Source organism: Strigops habroptila, chromosome 3 (assembly GCF_004027225.2).
Source record: "Strigops habroptila isolate Jane chromosome 3, bStrHab1.2.pri, whole genome shotgun sequence".
Classification (NCBI taxonomy): Eukaryota; Metazoa; Chordata; class Aves; order Psittaciformes; family Psittacidae; genus Strigops; species Strigops habroptila.
Window position 1 is genome coordinate 68,282,593 of NC_044279.2, and position 25,750 is coordinate 68,308,342.

At 41.9% G+C, this 25,750-nt stretch overlaps 1 protein-coding gene across 1 annotated transcript; it reads right to left on the reverse strand.

Annotated features, from left to right (window-relative positions):
- Positions 1-468: 468 nt before the first annotated feature.
- On the reverse strand, positions 469-25,750 carry FAM180A (family with sequence similarity 180 member A). Its single transcript, XM_030480586.1, has 3 exons — positions 25,109-25,750; positions 3,238-3,338; positions 469-2,229 (listed from the first exon to the last, which is right to left on the reverse strand). Exons 1-3 carry the CDS (start codon positions 25,182-25,184, stop codon positions 1,888-1,890), a joined length of 519 nt encoding a protein of 172 aa, XP_030336446.1. The 5' UTR covers positions 25,185-25,750; the 3' UTR covers positions 469-1,887.

Genomic DNA, 25,750 nt, shown 5'->3' on the forward strand with positions numbered 1-25,750 from the left:
GATGGAGATGCTTGTGACTCATAGCTTTGTGGTTGAGGTTTTCAGTTTCCTTTGCCAGCCAGGCTTTGAAGATGGCCAACAAACATCTTCAGGTATGAAAGTGCACCTACACATAAGTGCATCTAAATGCAAACGTGCACAGTCATGCATACAGATACAGAAACTGCTGTAAGAAACAGGACTGACTGCCTTTTATAAGCCTTTTGTCCAGCTGCCTGTCCCTAAGGCTGCTGTGGATCCACATTCCCATGGGTAATTGCCAAACCCAGTGTGCTCTGGCTGCTTGCACTATTTTCTGTTTGCTGCAACAAGGTGGTGCTGGGTGGATTTTTTCAGCTCCAGTCCTTGGAGTATCCCTGTTAAGGGACACAGAAGGGTTCATCCCTTTTGCTCAAGTGACGCAAAAGCACTTAAATGTGATTCAGAACAGGGACTGGAAACCTCAGTTCTTTTTTACAACCTCAGAGATTTGTGATTTTATCCTTAAAATATTACGCAGATCGAAAAATAGGGAGTGCAGGTATGAAAGGATGAAATAAATGTTCAGCTGTTTTCCCATGCTCTGGAAGTAGAAGAGCCTCTAATGCCAACAGAGAAACAGAGTCTGTGTAACTTGTTTATAAAATGTAGCAGATTTGCTCTAGAAGAGTTTGCATTTTTCAATGCCAGTCATCTGTCTGACAAGATTTATCTTCTTTTTCTGTCCATTTTCTGTCCATGTTTTTTTGTAATTCATAATAATCAGTTGCACTATTTCTACAAACAGTTTTTGCTGTAAACAAGTACTGTTTCTCCACTGCTCCCAAATTTATAGTTCTCATCGCTGGATTGATGAATGTCCTTTTCTGTTAAGTGATTGGGCAAAATTGTTCCCTGACTGAACAATTTAGAATTCTCCATGTACTCAGAACTTACATGCACAGCTATGCATGAACATATACACACATACATACACACACGCACAAGTAAATATATAATTTATCACCAAAAATGAGCCACACTGCTAAATTCAGCACCGTGTTTTAATGCACCTTCCTCCCTTGCCTCAGGAGGGTTCTGAAGCATGGGTTTAGATGGCCTATGTTCAAGTGATAGAACCAGGAAAAATATGTCATCATTAAATTAAACAGGGCCTTTGACTCTGCTGCGGACGTGTTCCCTTCAAAAAACAAGGAGCAGAAGCAAAGTCATGTGCAAATAATAAAAGAATCATTGCAGACTGTTTGGGAGGGCAGCTTTAGGAAGCAGAGAGTATGTTCACAGGCATTGTTTGCTGCTGGTATTCACAATGCCCTTTGTCTTCTGCAAATGTTATTGCAATTAAAAACTGGCTAAGCTAAATGAAGTGAATCAGACAGTGCTTATTTACTAGAATATTTGTAATGAATAGTATGTGGCATAATTTCTTAGACTGACAGTTATGAAACCTTTTCCTTTTTCAGAGGGCCTTTGCATGTTTTTGTAATATTCTTTTTCTGGCCAGCCAAAATATGAACTTTTTTCCCTAGCTAGGAAATCAGCATTCTCCAGCTCATACACATAGGTATGTAAGCATAAACATAGTATACTTATGTATTGCTTATAGGAAACCTACAGGATGAAACAAGGGCATGTCTGTCTAGGGTGTACACCGGACTTCCTTCTTTGCCTGTCATAGAATGTGCCTCCCAAGCTAGCATGAAAATCGAATTCCCAGGACTGAAAATAACTTTTTTCTCCATTTAACATGGAACTGGAAACTGGATTCCACAAGAGGGAGCTAGAAAACAAATAATCTTTCTTGAAGCAGACTATTAAACTCTTTACAGAATAAAGTGGTGGACGTGCTATATGTGTCCCTTATCAACCACAAGAGGTGGCTGAGTTACCATTGCATCAAGTCTCCCACTATGATGGCTCTTTGTTGTATGGAAACATCAAGTCGTGCTTCAGGGCTTTGTAAAGATTGACAAAGGATTCAGCCCAAGCGTCTTTCTGGTGCCCCTGGGACTGAGCAGCCCTGTAGGCTGTGTAGACCATGGTCAACACTGTCCTTTCAAAGTCTTCTTTCTTGAGGGCCCTTGGGTAGGAAGACAGCATGCTACTCAGCCTGCGGATCTCTGTGATGCTCTTGGGGATAATCTCATTGCAGATGGTGTCAAACTTAGCAGCCTTCCTCAGTGAAGCAAGCTCCTCATCTTTGATGGAGATCCTCTGAGTTTTGTCAATGTCAAGCTCAGCTAAAAGAAACTGGTACAAAATCAGAACACAGAAAGCTATTTATCTTCTCCAAGAGACTCTATGCACAGTAAATTGAATTAACAATGTGTCCTTAGCTCTTTACTTTAGGTCAAATGGAGACAAAACTCTCATTGCACTGACTGGAGGTGGTGCAGATAGACTCTATGTAAATGTTGGACTCCTGTGTTACCTACCTGGAAAAATTAGAGACAGGCTATGGGTAAAGAAGAGAGGAAAAGGAAAATCCAGGTAGTCTGCTGTTGTCCAAAACAGGCACGAGTTGCTGCTGGTGCTACATGGGAACTAGAGAGACAGCAGCAGAGCTAGGAAAGGCCGTTTACCCTGCCAGGGATAGCAGCGGTGGCCTAGCTCTGTGTGAGAGAGCACAGCAGTGGCTTCCCTGCCCATCTCCCCTGTTTGGACTCCAGTCCCAGTTTCTCAAGGTATGGGATAGACAGATTTGACCCATTTACCTTCTTCAGGTGGGCTACTTTTCCTTAGTCATCCATATGACACTGTTCCAGACTGTGCATTATATCTGCAGTCTCCACTGCTTTGTAAGAGGGGATCTGGATCATTTTGAAGTGAGACACTCATGCCCTTGGGATTATTTGGCAATGTACTCGTGTCTTTAATGATTGGAATGAATAATTTGGGACTAAGACTCAGACCAAAGAATTTTAATGGATTATGTTGTTAATACGTAACTGTTCTGGAAGAAAGTTGCTTTCAGTAGAAAGCTGTTTGCTTTGATTTTCATTTTGCCTGTTAGTGAACTAGAACCCACTAGTTGGAGGTACTGTAGGCAACTGCTGCCTGCTTAAGTGCTGAAAGAGCTGAGTTTGTCATATACAGGTCTGTTCCCTCCCTTCTGGTGAGCTATTACATAGTCAGCAATGGGTTTACTGCACAAATGAGTAAAAGTGACATGAAGACAGATAATGGATAACCCCAGTGCAGACAGTAACCCCAGTCTTGGTTAGGGTTGAAGGTAACATCTGCTCTTATACACCAAACCTCATAAAGCAGGACCACATCTTCCAGCGAGTTTTGTAGCACTGGGTTAAGGAAGGCAGCTGAGGACCTCTTGAATCGCTGAGCAGCTGGGAAAAGCATAGCTGGAAAATAATAATGGGAAAAGGGAGGTTCCATAAGGTGTCAAACACTGAAAAGAGGAAGCACTTTTCAATAGCAGATTCAACAAAAGAACTTCCTTTTGCAAAGAGTTACTCTACACTGTGACTTCTCACTGTAAATAAAATGGGCGATATGGACTGCTTTGACTCTGGTCTGCTAGCGATGGAGGTTAGCTGTTTGTCCTGCATCTGTACAGTCTAATATAGAGTGGTTTATAATCCAATCCTGGGACTCTGAGGTGTAGCCATGGTGTAAGGAATAATAATGATAACTGAAACATCAGAATTGCCTGGAAAACATATTCTTCTCCTGGCTCTGAAAGGGGAAATTAATACTGACCCTCAAAAAAGCCTTCTTTCTTCAGGCCATTCTCCTACCATCACACTTCTAAGACCTTATATTTCTCCTGATTTCAGCTGCCTAACTGTTAGTCTCTCCTTAGTTAATAAAAACAACTCCTCCATAGTAGATCGCCTCGTCTGTCCTGAGCATATATATCTGGAGGGACTCTCCCTTTGGAGATGCCTATGTCTATTCATTGGGCCTGTTACCAGCTTAGGCAAGACAGCTACATTCAGTGAGGTGAATCCCAGTTTATTATGACTTAAATACTTCACAGTGTTATAGCTAGAAACAACAAAGTCTGCTATGATCAGATATTTATTCACTACCGTGAAGTGTACTACAAATATTATTTCATGGAAATGAGACAGAAAACATATGTATAGCCCCTGAATTCAGCACCCCAGTGAGTTAGAGTATTTGTGGAATCAATGACCTGTACAGTCTAGAGTATAGAAAACATCTAATTCTACGTTACAGACCATGAATGTGCCAAGTAAAAGAACAGACATGTTGAGAAGGACTTGGTCTCTGCAGTAGCCTTTCCCCGGCATGATGCCTTCAACACCCGTCCATCTTGTCTGGCACAGCTGAGGAGGTGGTGAGTTTGGGAAAGGTCACAAGCTGCCTGCAGGTTCTACTCTGCAAGAATGCTTGCCTGGCTGACCGCTGGCAACTGGGCTATACCCATTTTCTGCTGCTACTCTATCTCTGATGTTCACCCCTTTTGCTCAGAGTTTTGCTGAGGCACACTGGAGCTATTCCATCTTTTGTTCTTGGCAATTTGAGAATGCTGTTGAGTGCATGTGAAGCTCTTGAAACTTCAAACACTAATTGCTGAGTAATTAAACATTTTATTACTGGGCAATTAAAACTCTAATTGCTAAGCAGCTGGCAGAAATCCAGTCCATAATGATGACAATTCATTTTTATCTCTTTTAGATCCTCTTTCAGTGGAAACGGCCTCAGAGTAGAGAATACCTTTACATATGCAGGTGGTTTACATCTCAAATATACTTTAAGCCATGGAAAAGGTGTCTGTGGCATCTTCCTTCAGTTTTCTCGTGCTTATTGTCACCACATCAATCATTTTTAGCTTTCAGGCCAAGTGCAGGTTCCCACCATGGAGCTGAGCTAGAAGCCATCAAATTCAGCTCATCACCGCTCACCCAGAAAAGCCCCAGTGAAGGACTTGCACAAAAATGAATACCACGTTAGCAATTTAGTACTGACCCACTTGCTGAAACACAGAATCTCAGAAAGCAGATGGGTTCTCCTACCCAGGTGTTCCCAGGATAACATGAGTTAGGTTAGAAGATTCAAAGGGACGAGGGCCTCAGCTGCTAGATTGTGAGAAAGGACTTTGTATGCGCATCAAAAGCATGCCATCCTCTTCAGGGACCAGGCTAGCACTGACTCCCTGATCTCATTATCTTGTTCCCAAAACATATCAAACTTTGTTACAGTTCTTAGAGAATCTACTCAGGAACTCTTTCAGAGCTCATTTGTATTTGTCACAATGATCTGATTTTCCTGATCTCCATTTTATTTCAGTCCTTCCCTTTCTTTCTTTTTCTGCACAATAGTCAAATACTTCCACACTCACTCCCTCCACAGTCCTCTCCATAAATTCACGAGCTCCTCTGAGATTGTGTAAGCATTCAGAGCAAGCATTCTCTGATTTTCATTACATTTACTTAACACACCTGTAAATTTGGCACAAAAGCTGAGACAGAGAAAGAGTTGAAGCCAGTTTCTGGATTTAGTGATAGCAAATTCTACTTGAAGCTTTTCTGCTGACTTTACTTCTTCCTGCATTTACTTCCATATCTGACATGAGTTAGCTGGGCACTATCAAAGAACAGCAAAAGACTATCACTGTGACTTACCATATCTTTACTATTTTCTTCCCCTATGGAGTTCCATGTAAAGCTACCAAGCATATCTTCCATAGGAAGATGCAGAGCAATGTACGTCATTTTATGTTGATGCTGCAGCTAATTCGTTTCAATGGCAGTAGCTGTGAATGTCTGAGCAGAGATTGGTGTTGGCAACAGAAAGCCCAACCCAGTGATCTCTGAAGTCAGTGAAGAGACTCGTAGTGATTTATTGATTTTACTTCTCTTACAAATGCGTCGAGACATCTCAGTGGAGATGTGGGTGCTTATGTCCTGATGGCTGAACAGTCACATAATAAAAAGCTTATGATTGACAGGGATGAGGTAAGAAAAATAAGATTTTTTTATTACCTTTACTGAAAACATTTTCCATTGTCTATCTGTGTCCCTTCTTCAGAGGGGCCTTAGAAGAGCTCCCTGATCTGACCTCTCTTGCTGCCCATTGAGGCCTCAGGGCTGGAGGTGGATGGGAGTAGTGGGCTGAGCAGAGACATGCACTCCCAGCCTACGTGCCCAACCCTGAACAGCCTCATCCTATGCCCTGGACTACATCACTGCTTATGCCTAAAGACAGTGGGCAGCAACAAGTCTACTCCTAAGGGTGGTTAAAACTGCTTGTCAAAATGTGGTGCAGGAATCCCTGTTGTCTGCACTGCTCACTGCAGGAGTCTGTCCAGTCTCCCATGACTCTATTGACTCAACTCCACTATCCAGGTTTTTAAACAAAAGCTGAAGCTGTGTTTGCCAACTCATTGGCTTGCTTTTAACTATTTAGCTTATGACAGTTTAGAAATTTCTTTAAGGTTTAAACATACTGTCACATCTGAGGCTGACAATAGCTTTACTTAAAAGATGCTTTCATCTGTCTTAAATACCATGTCAGAATTTTCTGTACCTCATTGACCTCGTAATAAACATTTGTGATGGTCTCTCAGGTTTTCCGTGTAGTTTTACTGGTAATGTTACAGATGTTTAGTTTTGCTTTCCAGTTCACCATTTCCCAACTGCTGCCAGTGATGTGTTTGCTCAGCAAGTACAGAGCATAGCTGCAGGAGTGCTCAATTGAGTGCATCATCAAAAAATTGAGTGCATTTTTTTTCTCTGAAAAGGTATGAAGCCAAAAGAATGGATCAGGCCAATTGCTCCAAAGCACGTATAGCTCCCCAGGGCTCTGGGACATGACCACAGATTAACTGAGGTCATGACTCAGTAGGAATTATTTTTATTTACTTCAGAGGCATGGAAAAGGGCTATCTCATTGCTTCAGTGGGACTCCTTTCATGAAGGACAGGACGAGTAGAGGAACAAGAAGGACTTGTGAGCCAAAACTCCTGACTCCCTGCAAGCAAAGCAAAGGGGAGTTGCCTGTTGATGTAAGGCAAAGCAGCAGCCCAGCTGGAGTTGTCCTATAAGCCAAATTCAGTCAGCAGACTGCCAATTGTGTCCTCCTGTCTTAGATTACTAGGACCTGACTCTAAAGTAACTCATGAAAATCATTTTTCTGGGTATCACTGACTTCCTGGGACAAGCCCCTATTTCTGGGAGTGCAAAGCAGGGAGCAGTTACACAGGCAGCAGCAGTTCCTGTACAGTGATGGATCTAAAAATGAAAAGCTATCTCTGAAACTCCTTTATGTGTTCACCAGCAGCCATAACAGGGATTAACAAGACCATATGCTCTCAGACCACCAAAATGTCTTTTTACTGCAAGCTCACAACCACTTCTTAGTAGTGAGAAACGGCTACAAGCTCAGCAGTACATCCAGCTTGATCCCTCACAGCAAAAGATTCCTTTTCCTGCTCAAAGCTTTTGAAGTTCAGACTCCTAGACCTCAATAAGAAGAAGTTAATGCATCCCAAATTATAATGACAGCAATTTCTCCCTACTTGGCTTTGTCTTATTGGTAAAGCAGGGAATAAAAGTATTTACTACAGAACAGTTATTCAGTGCTGGAGTGCATTGGTGCATGGAAACAAACATGCATACTGCCCCCTAAATGAAAGGAAAATGTAAAACTTTCTAGGTTATTGTTCATGAAGGCATAGTAAAGTATGAAAAACATATTTATATACATTCATTGGCTACTGCTGTTTTGTTCTGCCCCACAACAAGCCCAAAGAAACAAAGCATTTGAATTATGCTCCAGTGGTGTGAGTTTTTCCCTAGCCTAAACATCACATAGCTAGGAAAATAAATAAACAATAAAGTATTGCCATGCTGAGCCTTCTTTACACGCAAGCTTCTGCAAGAGCCAAAAGAGCCATCTCCTGTGCCAGATGCATATCCCTTTTAAGCTTGTTGTTAGTCAGCTTGGAGCATTGCTGGTTTCACTAGTGAGCTGGAAATTTTCCTTGTGTCACCACATTTTTCTCTAACCTGCCTGGAACCTACACTAAAAGGGTCTTAGCACACCCAGAGTCTCCTGTCAAGAGAAGATATTTGTTGATAACCTGATAACAGATTTTCCCACTAGCACTGACTTCTTTGAAAGATGAAGATGATTCTTCAAGATGAATTCAAGCATTTGCCAAAGCAAATGAAATCAGCACTGTCCACAAGGTGATTGTAGAGGCAGACACAGCAGCCATTATAATGCCATGCAAAAATTACGAGTGATTTAGGCTGGATGAATGTATTTTGTTGCAGTGACTGCTGGGCAGTTCCTAGAAGTCATTGTTGCTTTGTACCTGCTGCAGATATTGGTATGAGAAGCAATGCTTCCTTCAGGGTGAAGTGGTGTTTGCCTATGGGGGTGTGTGGTGGGCAGTGAAAGTAGTAACATAAATCACAAAAAGTGCAGTGCTACTAAGTGATGAACAGGTTTCATGCATAGTAACCCCATCCTTTGCTTCTTGTCTTGCACTTTCCTTATCCCCAGAAGTATGTGTTTGCACCACCTGAAAGGTATTTATACTGCCCTGGGTCTGGCTAGCCAGACCTGCAGCAGAGTGTGCTCAGGCATAGTTCCTCTATGCTTCCTGACTTTTTGCTTTTCTGTATCAAAACTGCTGTATTAGATGTGATTGAACAATTTGCCCTAGCATAGGAAAAATTGAAAGCGTGGGAAGCTGGAGGAAGAATAAGAGGAATAAAACAAGGGAAACACACATAAATACCTAGAAAGACAAGGAAAAACACTTCAGTGCTGTAGGCTAGCTTCTGAAACTTGTATCTGGAAGTGCAAGTACCTCTCATGACAACAAGTGCAATGCAAAGGCTTGTGCATTCCAACTTTCATACATTTAAATCTCTATTACTGGGAGATTAAATCCCAATGCCCCTTAGGAGAACACAGCTGTGAGATGGAGAAGACATTTTAATTACAAACCAACATGAACTAGCACATTTTTAAAAGTAGCTACCAAGAGAATTTGCCTTTTTTTTTTTTACTTTCAGCTCCACATCCTTGCTATCTTGGCTCCTAAGACTAAAATCCATAGTGGCAATGGTCTCACTTTATTCCTGCCTGTTGGCTAAAAGTGCAAATAGTAATTTGTTTCTTCTTTAGTTATAAAAAGAGTGGTTAAGAGCAAAAAGGTCCATCTCGAATGTCGAAGTTTTGTCAGTAAGGATGCAGGAAGTAGATCTCCCTACAAAAGTTGTTAACGGGCAACACTGTTCTTAGAAAAAAAAAAAAATCCATTTAAAACACTTAGAATTAATAACAGACTGTATTCAAATCCTTGGATCTTCACAAAAACAGTTTTTTCAAAGTTTTTTCAAAGTTATCTTTTAGTAATTTTTTTTTTTAAAGAAACACATGTATTCTAAAAGAATATCCCAGTTCCATAAAACAGAACCCACTCCAACATAACTTCTGCTCTTCATAAATGTCCTGAGATGTGTTATTTTAGATTAACGTGCAATAGTTTCTATATAAAATCTAGAGTGGTTATAGCCTTTCTAGCTACTTGGCATGAGTAAGAAATGTGAAGGTGTATTAGAAAGACCAAAAACCCCCTTATGTTTACAGAACTGTGTCTTGCTGGAGAAGGAAATGATGCCTCTGAGTGTGTGTATGTGAGACACGGAGGGATTTTTTTATTATTATTTAAGTAAAATGGTTTCAAAGATGTGTCTGGCATCAACCAACTAGAATGGTCTAGAATTTATTCCGTCAGATGAAATTTCCATTATGCAGCATTTTCATCTGTAGCAGCCTGTAGCAATATACACTGTTATTTATTCTTCCCTTGGTCATAAGGAGGGTGTCCCCACCTGTAATTATGAATCTCACAAAAAAAAAAGCTGCAGTCAGCCAAGACAGGCCTTTAATGTGCTGGAGTAAAGTTGCCACAGAAGGCATGGAGAGAAAAAATGCACGCAAAGAAACTGAAGGTACATGAAATATATTGTTGTCCTTCAGTTTGCTGCCATATTACCTGGAACTAGGGATAGGCTATGGCAAACACTGTATGAGTGAAGGGAAACAATAAAGGAAATATCAACTCTGTTCCACAGGTTTAACACAGAAGCAATAAGCAATATTGGTAACGCAGGAAATTTCAGGCAGAGTTGGAAAATGAACCAGTGCTTTATATCCCTTCTTCATTGCAAGCTCTCCTTCCCAATCTGTGTTGCTTACAGCATCCCTTATACAAGGAGAAGACACAAAGCAATCTTAATGAAATAAATTTGAAAATGTTTCTTACAAATGAGCAAGTGAAGGAATCTGACGATGATGATCCAATCCACTCAGGAAGGAGCAGAGAAGGGAGGGAAGTAATACAGGTAGGAGCTGGGGTTTATGTGCTGAGCCGTAGGGAAGGAGCCTAGGAGCAGAGTGAAGTGGATGACTCCTGTTAAACAATGGAGTGAGAGTAGTGGAAATCAAAGCTCTGCTTCATGTGAAAAGACAGAGCTGCAGCAGCTCCAACAGCTTTATGCATCATGCTATTGCTGCTCTGAAAAGAAAGCCCTTCAAAACAAATTCTCTCTTTCCGGTTCTCTGCTTTTTTTATACTGGCATCACAGAGCCCAAAATGGGGGGTTCAAGCCCTGCACCACCTCCTCTCAGGTATAATATTACACAGAGCTGATACACGAGAAGAGGAGAGTTGTCCAGTGGTTTAAAATGGCTTTTTCACATTTGTTTTACTTTCTTTTTCACTCGGGCTTCCTTGGTTTCCTGGCAGACAAGGGCAACTGAGAAGCTAGGGTTTTGCTGAGGCTGACCTCATCACAGCTGCAGTTGCAAGGGGCAGTCTGGCATGCTGGACCCACAGTGAAGCTCTCCCTCCTTCCCTTTGTGCTGACACTACTTTGCGTGGCCACACAGTAAGTCAAGCCAGCATTCTGTCTGGTCATGAATGAAGGGGAAAAGCAAACCAATAAGAGAGTGGTAGATTTTAGCTGTCTCACTCCCTATCACAGCTGCTACACCAGCAGTACTCCTAGATGTAAGAAACTCCCAATGCAAGTGTGGTCCAACTACTTTTAGGACAGTCCAGTTCTCAGATGATGTAATGATGGACATCAGCCCTACCCTTCTTCATGCCTACACACCCTTGATCTAACCATCAAACTAATGGGCTCCTTTCTGTGGACAGCCACCTCAACTAGTGTAGTCATTGCTCCTGCTAGAGGTGAGGATCAGCTGCACGACCATTAGCTGCCAAACACTTCTTTCCCTCCTACGCTTACATCCCCCAGAACTTTTAACAGAGTGAATTCAACCAGCACAAAGAATATCTAAAATTTATTCCCAGAATAGATGGTGAGAAAGGAACCAAAGATCCAGTTTGAACCACATATCTATCAGGGAGCAGTATGAATTTTTTTTCATTATCACAAATGACAGCTCAGATTCTTCAGTCTAAATATTAACTGTTGTCATTGACTAGCTCCACAAAATGTCTATTCAGAGTAGGAACAATATCATATGCTTTATCTAAATGACCAATACTATGTAGATTTAGGAGGTCTCTTTCTTTGAAATTACCTTGCCTTTTTATCTGGGAGAATGGCAATACTCTACTACATGTTAACAACAGAACTAGAAGATTTCCATCTCATGATGGCTTTCAGTTTGAAGTGTCTGCCTTTTCAGAAACATGTGTTAATGAAGTACAATGCATTGGATCTGTTGAAAGAGACACTACATGAAATTCTGTGCAGGTGGCCAAATTATAAAAATACATGGTCATTCTGACTTTAAAATTTATGGCCATATAATCTGTAGGTTAAGAAAAATTGTGAAGGTTTCTTGTTACTGCTAACTGAATTGTGCTGTGTTGAATTATCCAATGGGAACTGTCCCAACTGAGATCATGGAGCTGTTAGTTGAGGTATAGTAAACCAGAAGAAATTATGGGGATCCTGGAATTATTCACTTAAGTAGTGTGTGAATTGTTTCAACTAGCAAGTAAATTCAAATATTTGATGGTGAAGTTAGGAACTATTATTGAACTGATAACAAACTATTTTTTTATTTGTGTATGAACTGCTCACCCACATATACTAGCACACACGCAAGACAACAAGCTATTCCTCAAACTCACTATCAATATTGCAGCTCAAAACTGAGGCATAATAAACATTATATTGACTATTTCTTCTTCCTCAGATTAGAAAGAGCCAGAATTGTCTTCCATTTTCCTTCAAATCCGCATCCTATTGAAATAAATTGTTAGGAGGAGAATACATAAATCCCAGGTTTCTGCTTCCTCTGCTCTGGGATTTCACTTGTTCTTTAAAAACAGGGAAACCCCAGCTGCCTTTCCAGCTGTTCATTGAGCTCCAAATGTCAGTGCACCTGGTGCTGGTTTTCTTAATGACATGAATATGTGCTGGATAGAGAAAGAGTATAAATCAGCCTTGCCCAATATAGAAAAAGTAGGGGTATACTTGGGCCTTTTTGTGAGGAAATGAGTTATTTCTGGAGACAATTCCTTTTCTAACCATTGTGTATTTTCTAGTAATGATGATAAAGACAAGAAGTCTGAGAAAGTAACTTAGAGCTGAATATTGATTCAGGTATGTTTCTGAACTGGACTAGTACAGCTGTTTTGCCACCTGAGCAGAACGTGAAGGGAGAAAAGCTGTGTTGTATCCCTGGGTAAGAGGCAGGGGAATCTCTCCTGCAGCAGTGAGTGAGGGGCACTGTAAGAAGGCATCTATTCTGTCAAGTTCAAGCCTGCATGAATGTCTGGGCCTCACTGTGTTAATTTCTGCATCTGCATGAAAATAATATTAAAAAATTAATAGAACTCAAAAATAATCATCCACAAAATCTAATAAGTGAATTTCAATGTGTGGAGATCAATAGTGGGCCAAGACAATCTTTGTGATACTGCCGGAAACACAGCAAAGAAATCTGAAGGATGAATGAAAAATGGATTATTTTTATAGCTGCCTTCCCCATGCTCCGTGCAAATATGGGATTTCTATTCTACAAAGCTGTCACTTTTCCACTGTTCATTGTTATTTCATGCTTTCCTGAAATCTGACTATTTCTAGATCTTTCAGGTTTCACAATCTCCTGAAATAAGGCTGAGGCTGACATACAACTGGACTCACCACTAGATACAGAAAGACATGCCAGAACCTTGAGTATTTGTCCTGGGTTCAGCAAATTCTTAAAGGCAGCTGGATACTGTGGACAAGGTCCTCAGATGGCACCACCAGCCCTGTGATGCTGCTCTATGGGTAGCCAGGTCACAGGGAGTCCTGTGCTGTGAAAGACATGCTTGGGATTGGAGGGAAGAAAGTTAGATTCAGGTCTACAAAAGTCTTACAGCCAACAAAATAATCCAAATATCTTGTTTGCTGAGGAGTGGGACCTGAAAGACACAAAAATACTGACAGTTGCTCCTGAAATTGGTGAAAATTCAAAACTCAACATCTTTTACTGCTGCAGTTCCTGCTCCTATGGATGCCATCCCTCAATGGCTCCCAGCCCAAGAGAACCCTGCCAATTTTTCCCACGTTTGATTCAGTGCTATTCCTCCTTACCATATATTCTTTTCTAGAGTCTTTTGAGGTGAACTTGTAAAATAGGTTTTTGCTTACAGGAAAATAGCCTAAGTAAATGTTTAAGGAAAAAATGTTAATAACCTCATGCTCTAAACTTAGGAAAAATAAATTTGGAGAAAGGGAGGAAGACTTGATTTCCAGTGAAAACCTTTAGCGTGTTGCTGACTGAAACCAGCTGGGAATTTGTTCTTTGATTTAACTCCTCTGTGCATGGAGACTGCTAAAGATGACATTATTACTCTGGAGAAGCACATTAGTTAAGCTCCTGTGATACTGACATTGTAAATTTCATCCTGTCTTTCCCTGGATTTATGCTTTCTTGTTACTAATTCAAACACTTTGAAGATTGTATAATGAAATGTTCTCACTTAGATAAGTTTTTGCCAGCATGTATACACTCCATAGGCTGTCATTATAGGCTGTCAATCAAAAATCTTTTGGTCAATCTGATATCTGTTGTCCCTAGAGAAGCACTCCTTGCAAACAGTAGACTTCATTGTGTGATAATTCTGCATGACAGGTCTTCCTCAGCTTGGTGGTAATGATGATCTCCTAGATAAGTTTGCGGAGATCATCTGATTATGAACCTGGGATTGACATTCATCTTACATCATCTTCATATGACTGTCTTTTGCCATATTAGGGGAATTTTATTACTGGTCTTTGGTCTATAGGTAAGAGGTAGTCATTGTCTGAGATACTGGAGCACACTAATACAACAAACTGATCATTTATAGGAGTAGTTGACATTTAGCATGGCCAGAAAATAAGGCAGGGACTGATTGTCCCCATATTTATACTTCTAAATGCTAGTACTAGTAATCTTTAAGTTCTGTTTTGACCTCCGAGCAGTGCACAAATATTAAGGATGAAGCAAAATGCAAACTAGCTTGTCCTGGCTGAGCTCCTTGGACATGCTGGATTAGTAGCTGTTACACAGTACATTGGGTTACAGAGGGAGGCTGACATGAGTGCTCCAGTTTGTTGTGAAAGGGTACTCAGAAGGTGATTATAACCTTGCTTAAATAATCCACAGGATACTTTGTCAGCAAAAGCACCCACAAGGACATGCACTGGGCTTTGAAAACAAATAAGTAAACCACCATATGTTCAAGTAGCTGCTCCCAGCTGAATTGCAGTGAGAAGGACTAGCACTTTTTTCCACTTCAGCGAGCAGATATTCAGGGAGTGCTGAGGTCCAGCCTCGGGTTCAGCAGCATTCATACACAGAGGCATCAGGGGAGATAAATTTACTTCTTTAATAGTTTATGACATGTTTGGCAGCACAAATTCAACCAAAAGCGAAAAGCTCCTGGGGAGCATCATAGATGGATCTGAAAAGCTAGCTGGACATGATACACACTTCCATCTTCAATCATGTAAATAGAGAGGAAGGAGGAGTATAGATTATTTAAGACATGATGAGTTGGTTACATTTACCTCAGTGACAAATGTGTGCAAGTAGAAACTGAGCTCTTTGCCTTGACGGTGATAGTTCACCGAGGAGCTCTCATATGTTCCTTTGGAGGATATATGGGCACATGTCGTTCAGCTTTGGAGTTCACCTCAGCTGGACCATGCTGGCTGTGAGCAGCATGCACAGAGATTAGGGCTGACATAACTGGGTGTGTGCTGGATTGATGAATGGATGGTTTGTGGCACATCCAGTTAGTCATTCAGGGTTTGAAGGGCATTCAGAAATTCCCAGCAAATGTCCAACAGCCTGCCCTCTAAACACCATTTCTGGCTAGAAAAGGAGTGTCTTTCTAGGGAAATACAATTTCTTACAGTAACGCTAACACTTAGCTATTTACCAGGCAGACTCTTTAAAAGACAGATTTCTTCATCAGCTGGAGCCCACATTTCCCCGCTCTGAACATGAGAAATACAGCACCATGGCAAGACAAGCCCCAATCTGTGCAGTTGCCAGTTTGTGACTGCCTCATCTTTCTCAGTCGCATTGCTAAACATCTAAATCCCCTCTCAGCGCTCTGCATTCCTGGAGGATTCCCTCCATCCACAGCATGCAGCATTGCCCAGACCTCAGCCAAGTGGCAGCTGTCTTCCCACTCTCTGCAGCAGGAATGGTTTTAGAGAGAGATGGGGTACAGTGAGAGAGGTACCTGATACAGGAAGGCAGGAAGGTTAGTAATGAAGCTAGAAACCCCAAGTCTGGGCCAGAAAGAAGGTTTTGGCTGTTCCTGATGGTTGACAGAGGACACCTTGTAGGAGTACTCCATTCGTCAAAACTGGGATCCTCTGAGCTGAGCTCAGACACTGTGCTGCCTGTTCATTTTACCCTGACTTCTCCCAGGCATCCTGTGTGGAAGCAGGGCCACATCGTCATCCTCCTCCTGCTGGAGAGCTCAACACATGCCATTCACACACTGCCCTTTGCCACTTGAGCCTAAGTGAGTCTGATTGTATCTGATCTTTGGGTGACAGTGTCTGATTCCTGTTATGGGATACCCCAGGGTGGAAAAACCTTTGGGTACTTCTCTATTCTTTTATCTTTGGGGGGATCCAACTGAGCTTTAGATTTGCTAAGTACAAATCAGGGTAGGTCAGCCGCTTTGAGCACTGTTTATTAAAAAACCCAGTGATAGAAAACAACAAAACAAGCAGTATATACGTTTTTATCATTAGACTTACTACCTTCCAAAGCTTTCTGCCAAATTGGCATGGCAATCCAGAAAATCAGAAGTTGCTGCGACTATGGCAAATGAATGGTTTCATTTAACACAGGCTGTACTATATTAGGATGTCTACAAGTAGTGTTTAACTGGAAATGGAGTTTGTTCAGTGCCAAGCTGTGAACAATTGCAGTAAATAAAAATGAGGCATGCCTTAAATGTATTTTATTTTAGGAGGGGGCTTAAGACATGAACAGTTCCCTCAGACATAAAATCTGCATTTAATAAGTAAATTGAATAAACAATTACTTTGTGTTCCTTCAGAGCCAGGCGTACACAGAAACTTAGTGCCATCACTGTTATGAAAACCAGGGAGGAAACTGAGGGCTTGCAGAACTTGATCCATTCCTCCAGCGGCTGACAGGGGGAAAAAGGGACTTGTGCAGCTGTGGCACTGTTACTATGCCTGGCACTGTTACTATGCCTAGGAAATGCTGTAGCCCAAGAGCCCTGTAAACCAGCAAGTTTCTTGCAGCTTCTGTAGAATAAAACAGGCTGTTTCTTGGGCTGTGGGAAGTCTTTTTTTATGCCTACATAGTTTAGAAAGCCCAAAAGAACACACACACAAAGCTGTGTAGACACCTTGACATATTGCTGATTCAGTAGCAGTAACTTTAACTTGTATACTGTGACCGGTATTGAATTGCCCAGGCTAGTGTATCTCACCATCCTAGTGTGCCGAGAGGCTGGTCAGACCAGAAGCAAGCACAAGTCCTGCTTACGTGAGAAAAAGGCAGTGCCAGCTCCAGAGAAATTGAGCCATTCCACACGCCTGGCAAGCAGACGGATAAGATGAAGACCAGCTGTGGCAGATGGGCATCTTCTGAAGCGTAGGTTCAAATGGGGATACATACCATGCTGACAAGGGTCAGGTACCCTAATCTTACACGTATGTGTGCTTTAATCTTTCCCATCCACGTTTATCGCATTTTCTGTCTCTGTACAATTTGCCTTTCTCTTCTTTTCCTCTCATTCATGCTACCTCCTTCCATTGCCATTTTTACCTCCAGCTTTTTCTCTATTCTTTCACAGCATGTCTGCCTTTTGCCTTTTCCGCTCTTTTCTCCCTCTCAATGGCTCAAATAAGCCCTGCCAGATTGAAAAGTCTGTGCTTTTTCCAGGACAGAGATTAGAAGCATCGGCTCTGTTTTGGGCATGGCACCACCTGCCAAATAGATGGAGATGATGAAATCCTGATGTTCTGGCTCACAGCAGATATCCACATCTAGTCCAGTGCAGTTTACTCTCTTCACGATTAGGCAAATCTAACCAGAATGTTCTGCTTCCCCAGTGCTATGCCAGAGGGTGGGGAAACCACAAGCATCGTGGCAGACCTTGTGCATTTGGGTCTCCAACACAAGACTGCAGTGCAGCACTGCCCTTCCACTGTCCCACTTCCCCCCAAATAACCTTTGAGCTTTGAACAACTTATTTTTCCCTTTCTCAGCAACTTTTTTCAGCTACCCACCTGGCTCCTCCTGAGTAGAGAGAGACTCGGTGAGTTTGGAGCCTGGCTCCTGGCTGGTGACCTGTTTCTCTGTGGCTGGGGAGGAATTTCCAGAGGACGAGTGGTATGTGTGCCGATCTCAGGGGAACGGGGGAGCTGCCAAGCCTAACCAGCAAACTGGGCCAGGAAAGGCCCCACATACGCTTTCACCAGAGGAAAGGAATGTTTGTGGAAACTGGGAATAGCGGAGCTTATTTTACTCTGCTCCTCTCCTCCTCACATTGTTCTTACTTTCAGGCCCAGGACTGAGCTAGCCCTGCCACAAGCACTGTGACAATGATAAAAGAGGAGCCAGGTTATTGCTGCAGCATGGAGCACCTCAGGGTGGATAAAAAGAGTTAGTGGCTAAGGGTTAGTGACTGAGTAGGCAAGGGAGCCCCGTGGCTTGTGGTGCAGACAGTCTGGTTTAATATCTCTGAATGAGCATGTATGCTGTGCGGGATATATTATAAGCTGCAACAGAAACAGCCGAATAAATCCGGATTTCAGGGTAATGAAAGATGCAGGAACAATAGAGGCATACAGGATCCCTTCCTTGGCTTTATTTCGTTCAAGTGGGAGAGAATACCCCATAGGTGATTGTCCCCTTGGAGGCAGTTTCTTGTGTGTCTTTCCACAAGTTATTTGCAGCTTATCCTCAAGTTGCTGGGGGTTTTTTGTTTTGTTTTGTTTTGGTTTTTTTATCTTTTTATGATGCTTTGATACATTTTCTCCTCTGCTTCCCACCATCAACTACCCATGTAGCAGACCTGCACTAGCTTCACCCATGCCAGCGCCATTTTGCTGAAAACCACTTTAACCAACAAATAACACATTTGGGCTGGAAGTTTTTAACAATCAGGGTTACTACAGGAAACCAAATGCCAGAGAATGACCGAGATTGTGGCCTCACTCCTGTGTGTGGCAAAACTCCTGTTGGCTTCAGTGGTGTTGGTTTGCACATTTCAGTGCTTTTGAAGTTAAAGCAAGGAGCAGACTGGTTTGCCCACTTCAAAGCAAGACGCTCGCACGGCTCCCTGTTATGCTGCAGCTGAATCCATGTACCCACCTAGCTTCTCTGCTTCTTGGATGGACTCAGCTCCCTGCAGCAGAGCCAACGAGGTACAGAGAGAGAGTGCATGGTTTTCCAGAGCCTGGTTCAAGGTGGGTGCAGGCTGTGCATGCAGGCAAGCACCAGTGTTCATCTCCAGCACCCTAGGCTGGCTGTATGGGTCCTGCCCTGCCTTGAACCCAAGCACAGGCACTCATGCAAAGTTAATTGCTCCAGCACTCAGTGCTTTATCTCAGCAATTTACATCTTGCCTGTCACTATTTGAATAATCAGAGCTTCTGCAGCCTGGTAATGTTCATTAAGACCTGCTGACTTTCCTTTCAATGACATTGTACTATACAGTGCTTCTGACAAGATTTCTTCTGCCTGAGAAGTCATTACGCTCCTGATGAATCTGGCACGATTTACCCGAGAAAACAAGAAAATCATTTTATGCTTCAGAAACAGAATTTTTTTAAAAATCATCACTATTAACAACATACAGGACCATACACACAGAGTAATCCTGAAGAGGTCTGAGGCAAGTGGTTTAATTACTCTGTGCCTCACAATGAAAGGGGATGCTAACACTTCCTCTCCTTAAGTAAGTACACTGAAAGTTCTTTGGGGAAGGAAAGATTTTTTTTTTCACTCTGTGTGTTTGCATAATGCCAGCTACCAGTAGAGTCTCTGGGCCCATCAGTCAAGTATAAGATAGTCAGGAGGGGGCTTACAGAGTGCTCTGCATCTTTACATGTGTACATGAGCTATTTCATTTGTAACAGAGCTGCTTTGCCTGTGGAAGGGAACATTGCCTTAACAGCATGCATTAGGAGCAGTGAGATGGTTGTTAAAGGTCAGATGAAAGGAGCTGTTTCCACGTGAAAGTGTGAAGAGGGATTTGAATGGCAGAGGGTGCTTCTGAGATGAACTTTGGCTGGGACATAAGGACTCTTGTGTACACTGATCTGGACCCCATGACAGTTCTATACCTGGGACTGAGACAAATAGATGGGACTTGCCAGTCCTCAGTACTGGGATGGAACTGGGATTACTGAAAAGATTCTACTAGCTCATAGTTCTCACTTAGTCTAGCACATATCAAAGAGAAAATAGCTTTGCCTCACGTGTCTTCCACTTGTTGCTTACCCAGACTTCTTCAAAATTGTCTATCTCATTTATCTTTTTAACTTTTGATTGTCATCTAGTTTATGACTGTATGAGAGTAAGCTTTAGCCAATTTATGGCTGCTTCCTCTGGAGAAAGAGCCTCAGAATCCCTTAGATCCTTCCTTGCTAACAGCATGACTGCTTTTATGGAGTACAACATCCATCTGTGATCTAAACTAAAATGTAGAAGCTTCTATAATCTATCCTCTCTCTGATCTCATCACAGTTTGGCATCATCACCCTAGAAGAGATTAGGAACTTTGATTTATTTTAAAGCATCCTTTACATCTTTCAGTTTCAGGTGTGCACTGTGAATTCTGATTCAGAGATCATCCTCTGTGCAGGTTAAATTAATTAAGTCTGCCCCTAAAGGGAATCAGGACATGCTAGAAAGGATTTTGATTACAGCTGCAGCCCTATCTTATTGGATATTTATCCTACACAGGTTAAATCCTTTCAGAGACTGTTACATTCTAGCTACCTTTCACAACACCAAGCAGCTTTCTCAGGTACTAGTAAGTAATCCATTTTTAGCCCCTTCTTCAGTCCTCTCTTTCTGCTCTTCCTGCAGTAGCGCTTTGTTCAATAGTTTCAGACTGCCACCACAGCTGATGCACAAGGGATCTGCCACAAGGAAGAGGAGGGCCATGTCTGTGCCACACAGCAAAGCTTAGGGCAAAGGTGTCAGAGCCAGAAGCAGTATGGCATATTGGTGTGCCACTGGGTCCAACCAGGTGATTGCTGCTGAAAGGCAGAGATCATTCTCTTGGGTACATCTCATGCATGTGACTATCACCGTGCTGGGACACCAGCTAGAGTCCCTGCACTGTCCTGTGAAGTGCAAAGCAGGCAGATTGCCTTGGCCCTGGGTCTGTAATCTCTGCTCCATTGTGCCACACACCATTGTGCCATGCAGATACCCTACTTATCTCCTTAGTTCATTAATTTCCAAATGTGTTTTAGATCTGTTTGAAAACATATTTTTGTCTTCACTTTCTTCTAATTTCTTGAAGGGCAGAAAATATTCTTCTAATGCCTCCTTGCTACGACTTACTGTGTAGGACAATTTGGTTTTTAACAAGACATTAACCTGGCATACCCAAGCCCTTCTGAGCATACGTGTGTATATGTGTTTGACCATTTATGTTGTAATTACATGCTGTGTTCAGGCCGTATTCCTTTTGCTTGTCTGTTCAAGCCAAAAATGTCAAACAAGTGTTACTGTAAGCAGTGGAATCCCACAAGTTGCTCAAGAAGGGGGTACCTGGCTGTAAGGATGCAATGCAAAATGGGAGGGGGAAGAGAGGGAAAGAGAGGCAAATAAGGTCACAGGGCAGGGGGATGCACTGCATGCCCTAGTCTCCAAGGTGTTCATCCTTTGCCCACACGGCAAGATAACCAGCAACCTGGTATACAGCAAATAATCACAGAATATAGAATAAGTTAAATATTGCCTGTCTCTTTTCTACATAGTCCTGCCTCTTCTGGCACCAGAGAGCTGCCAGCATGCTCTAGCTAAGCCCACAGGCAGAAGCAGCCTGCAAAAGTTGCTCATGTAGCAGCTGTTCCATCAAACTCACAAACTCAGTTGCCACAACACTAGAGCAAATACTAAAAGTTTGCACTGTTGTGGTGAAATCAGTGAGGATGGGCCTTCTGTTCTTTCAAGTAATTCCTTCTGCAGAAAGCCTCTAAGGAGAGCAAACTGTTCCTCTGATGTTATGGAACAACCATTTGACTTTCACCGAGCTCTAAAGACCAAATAATGCATGTGGACCAGATAGAACTGAATGCAACTGTAGTAACTGCTTTTGGGGTCTCAAAGGCACAGCACAGTCATTCCCCAAAAGCTTGAAACCTTAGTGGTGCTAATATAGCTAATAAATAATTTTTTCATTCATGAGTGAAAAGTTTTACCTTCTTGTTTTATGTCTTCAACATCTTTTGCAGCTTCCACTGAGGGGTGAACTTACCACTGTAGCTGCTTCCCCACTGTCCGAGAAGCCACAACCACAGAAAATCATACTGCGTCTTTGCTCCCTGAGCAACCATGTAGCAAACATGGTACTGTTTGTGTGCCATTTACTTGGATCAGGAAGCCCTTGTAGCAAATAAACTACAGCCAGCTGAGGTGAAACATGCTAATAAGGATTGCTAAGACGCTTTTCCTGAGGGAGCAGGTGGCTCTTATAATGCAGATCTGAAGCTAACTTCTGCTCTTCAGCATATAGGTGCTCATCAGAGTAGTTTGATGAATGCAACTGAGTGGCAAGCAGCGGCACTCTCTCTAGTTACCACAGCTGTGTGAGGGCTTTTTGTTTATTTTTGTTGTCAGTGAACAGAATTTGTTCCTTGGTTTCTCCAGCAAAAACGTCTCTTAAGATCTGGGATTCTTATTTGAGACCCTCAGAAATTAATGTGGCCTCACCTTTACCATCACACAGGGAATATCACTCAGTAGAGACCTAACATTACCTTTTCTTCCTAAAGAGGTGCTTCACAAAATCTGAGAAGGTAATGCCATACACCTAATCCTGCAAGAGGTTCAAGGAAACCTGAGGTAATGACAAGCAAATTATTGCATCACCATTCAGGATCTTTTTCTTATTACTCTGAACATGTCCATCCTAGGGACCCAGCTTTGCATGTGACTTCTGGAGCAATGTCCACAGCTGGATCTAGGTAGGCGGGTGTGATATTTATAACACAAATGGATGGGGAAGTGAGGGAAAAGGGAAAAAAAAAAAAAGGCAGCAGCACTCAGTTTTCCTCCAGAAACTGTGGGGGTTTTTTTCCATTCATTGATACTTGCAAAAGCAAAGGGAAAAGGGAGGTGGCAGTCCAGAGTTCCCACTCACCAGTCAGCGCAAGTATCTTCCTTTTTCCTGACGTCTGACTTTTTTCTTGAGCCAAAGATTCAATACTTAGCTACAAGGGCTGGGCATCCAAGGCTGCCTCAGTGCCCCCTAGTGGAAAAACAATGAAGGCTGGGCCTTGTTTTGTCCAATATTGACTGTTCATTTTTATTGCAAACAACCACTGTTGATCATTAAAGCAGGACCCTTTGTCCTACTGGTTTGTAAACAATCTGGACTACTAGTCAAAATGGAGATTATATGCAGATCTGTCTTTCATTTCCATCAGACCAGATGCTGACCTCACTTTGCTTTTCCACTGCAAAGCTTAGATCGGGAATAGGATGAGACTTTAGTGACTGAGGTTTAACCCAGACAACAGCCAGATGTCATTTGTGGAGGGAGGGAAGAGCTCTGAGTGTGCAGAAGGGTGTGTCGTGCCTCAGTACTCAAATTTTCTCTTAAGTTTCTAAGCAATTCAAAAACTGGGAGAGTGCTCTGGCCCTCTAGGTACTGCAACTTAGGATGTCATTGGTTGGGCTGACAGATAGTTTAGGCAAGTGGACGTTCTCTGAAGTAGCTATTATTGAAGGAGTCATGCCTCTAAAACATATTTGGAGCTGAATAGTCCCAGCAGCTGTGGAGAAGAAATGTGGTTTCCTCCTCAGCAGATGTCTGTATACAGTATTTGTGAGAACTGAATTCCTTATCACAACAGGCAATGAATCTTCTCTTCCCTCTGAAGTCTCCAAAAACAAATTCTAGAGCTTCCAAATTGAAAACAATCTGCTTTCCCAAAAGGCACAATAGAATTCTGATGTTTTCCTTTAAATATTCATGGCAGTTAAATTGGACCTTAATAGTTGCATGGATTCCTTTTAGGGTTGTGTTGTTAATTAAAATAAGTGTGCTAGCAAAACTGAAGGACATCCTTAAATTGCATAGAGATTCTTCCATGGAAATGAACCCCTTTTTCCTTTTTTGCATTTCAGAGGTAAGGTAGGGTTGGTTTTTTTAATATATGCAGATCTAGTTCTGATTTTATCACTCTTTTATGTGTCACCTCTGAAAATATGAACTCTTATCTACAGAATTAAGGGATTTTATTATGCCAATTGATGTCATTACCATCTATTATACAGTAAGAGAAAAGTAAGATATATGCAGGTACAATGACTCATCCAGTATCATCCAAGAGGCTGATGAAGAAGCTGGGGAAAGAACCTGCCATTCTGAGTCCCAGGCCATTGCCCTGTCAGTGAGCCCCACTAACTGTAAGGAACAACTAAGCATTCATACAGCCATAGCAGAACTGCATAACTCTTCATTGATTCACTCAGCCATTGCCTCCCCTACGAAATCAAAACCAAACCCAAATAGCAGACTAGAAAGAAATCAGCTATACAGCTATAATGAGGAAGACATGGGAGATTGGGGTGGGGACAGGGGCACCTGAATGCTTGGGTTTTTAACAGACTCCAGTTCTTTTAAATGTCTGTGAAGTTCAATATCAGAACCAAAGAAATCTTTTGGGAGGTGTTTCCTTTCTCCACTTCAAGCAGCTACTGAACCCATGCCAATTACCGAGGAGAGAATAAAACGAAAAAGAGAAAGGACATCATCACTAGCTTTTAAGCAAGCATCTCCTATGCAATCCAACAGACCCAAAACATTTCATATGTTACTATCACACACTTGAATACAAATATGTCACAACTATATATTGTCATAGTGGCAGCTGAAGCCTGATAACTTTCCTTATGTTGTATGTGCTAGTCTGTCAGGGTAGGGTCATAGGCATTTCTAGGCACCTTTCACAATCCAGGCATTGTTGTGTTTACTATTCCCAAGTATCTGCCTGGTGGAACAGCAGATTATGCCACCTGTGACTGCAAAGGCTTTTGCTTTAAGCTTCCATCACCAATGATTTTTGTTAATGCAGGAGAAAGGGAAGACAGAATGAGAAAGGAAAAATTGAGAAAATAAAGTAGGTTTGGTTCTTGGCATATTTTATATATGCATATTTGCATTATAATACAATACATATATCATTTTACCTGTATGCACTTATGCATGTGTATATTTCTATTTGATTATTATAATTCTATATGATTATTTAGCTGACCTGTTTAAAGGAGAAAAAGAATTCCAGAGTTGGGAGGGACAAATTATATTTTTTTATATATATATGTATGTAAGTATATGTAGAATGCAACATAATTTCAGACCAAATCTACAAACTCAAAGTTTTCTCTTAAATAGTTTTTCATGTTTAAATCTTACCTCTATTCCATTTGTGGGTCACAGTGGCATGAGCACTGTAATAGAACAGCAGCAGCAGTAAAGTCTTCCAAAGCATCCTTCTCTTTAAAATACGTATGTCTAGCTGTATAGTAGCTTTTTAATTTCCTAGTTCCTTTCTTTTCAGGAATAAAAAAATGGCTTTTCCTCTCCCCCTCCCCCTTTGAAGGAGAACCTGTCTGTTCTTCTGAGTACAGCTGAAGTCAGCGTGCAGCTCCACTCCCAAACCAAGTCTCCTCGGGATCAGGAAACTTACTTTCACAGACAGACTTTGTTTTTATCCACATCTGGAATGACTCATAGTGCATGTGAGTTTGCTGGCAGCTGTGTGAATAAATATCATTACATTTTTGTAGTTGAGTTTCATTTGTTATATGGGCCAGTTGGAATTTATTTTTGTCCAATAAAGAGCCACAAGTAACTTCATTAAAGGACACTTTTGGATCCTAGCTCAGTAGCTACTACTCTGTAACACGGGGGCCTATATGCTGACCCGTGTATAAGGTAAAACCGTCATCTGGAATGATGTACAGCTTCCCTTGGAGGCTTAAGTCAGGGAGTGGGGTATGTGCAAGAACATTTTGCTACTGTGATTCATATAATCACACCTTTATTAAGAACATA

Bases quoted from the DNA above. Each gene is read 5' to 3' on its own strand.
- FAM180A (XM_030480586.1), bottom strand. From the start codon at position 25,184: ATGCTTTGGAAGACTTTACTGCTGCTGCTGTTCTATTACAGTGCTCAT. The intron at 3,339-25,108 runs GTAAGATTTAAA...ATTATTTTCCAG, and splicing joins GACCCACAAATGGAATAGAG to CTATGCTTTTCCCAGCTGCT. The intron at 2,230-3,237 runs GTTTGGTGTATA...ATTTTGTACCAG, and splicing joins ATGTGGTCCTGCTTTATGAG to TTTCTTTTAGCTGAGCTTGA.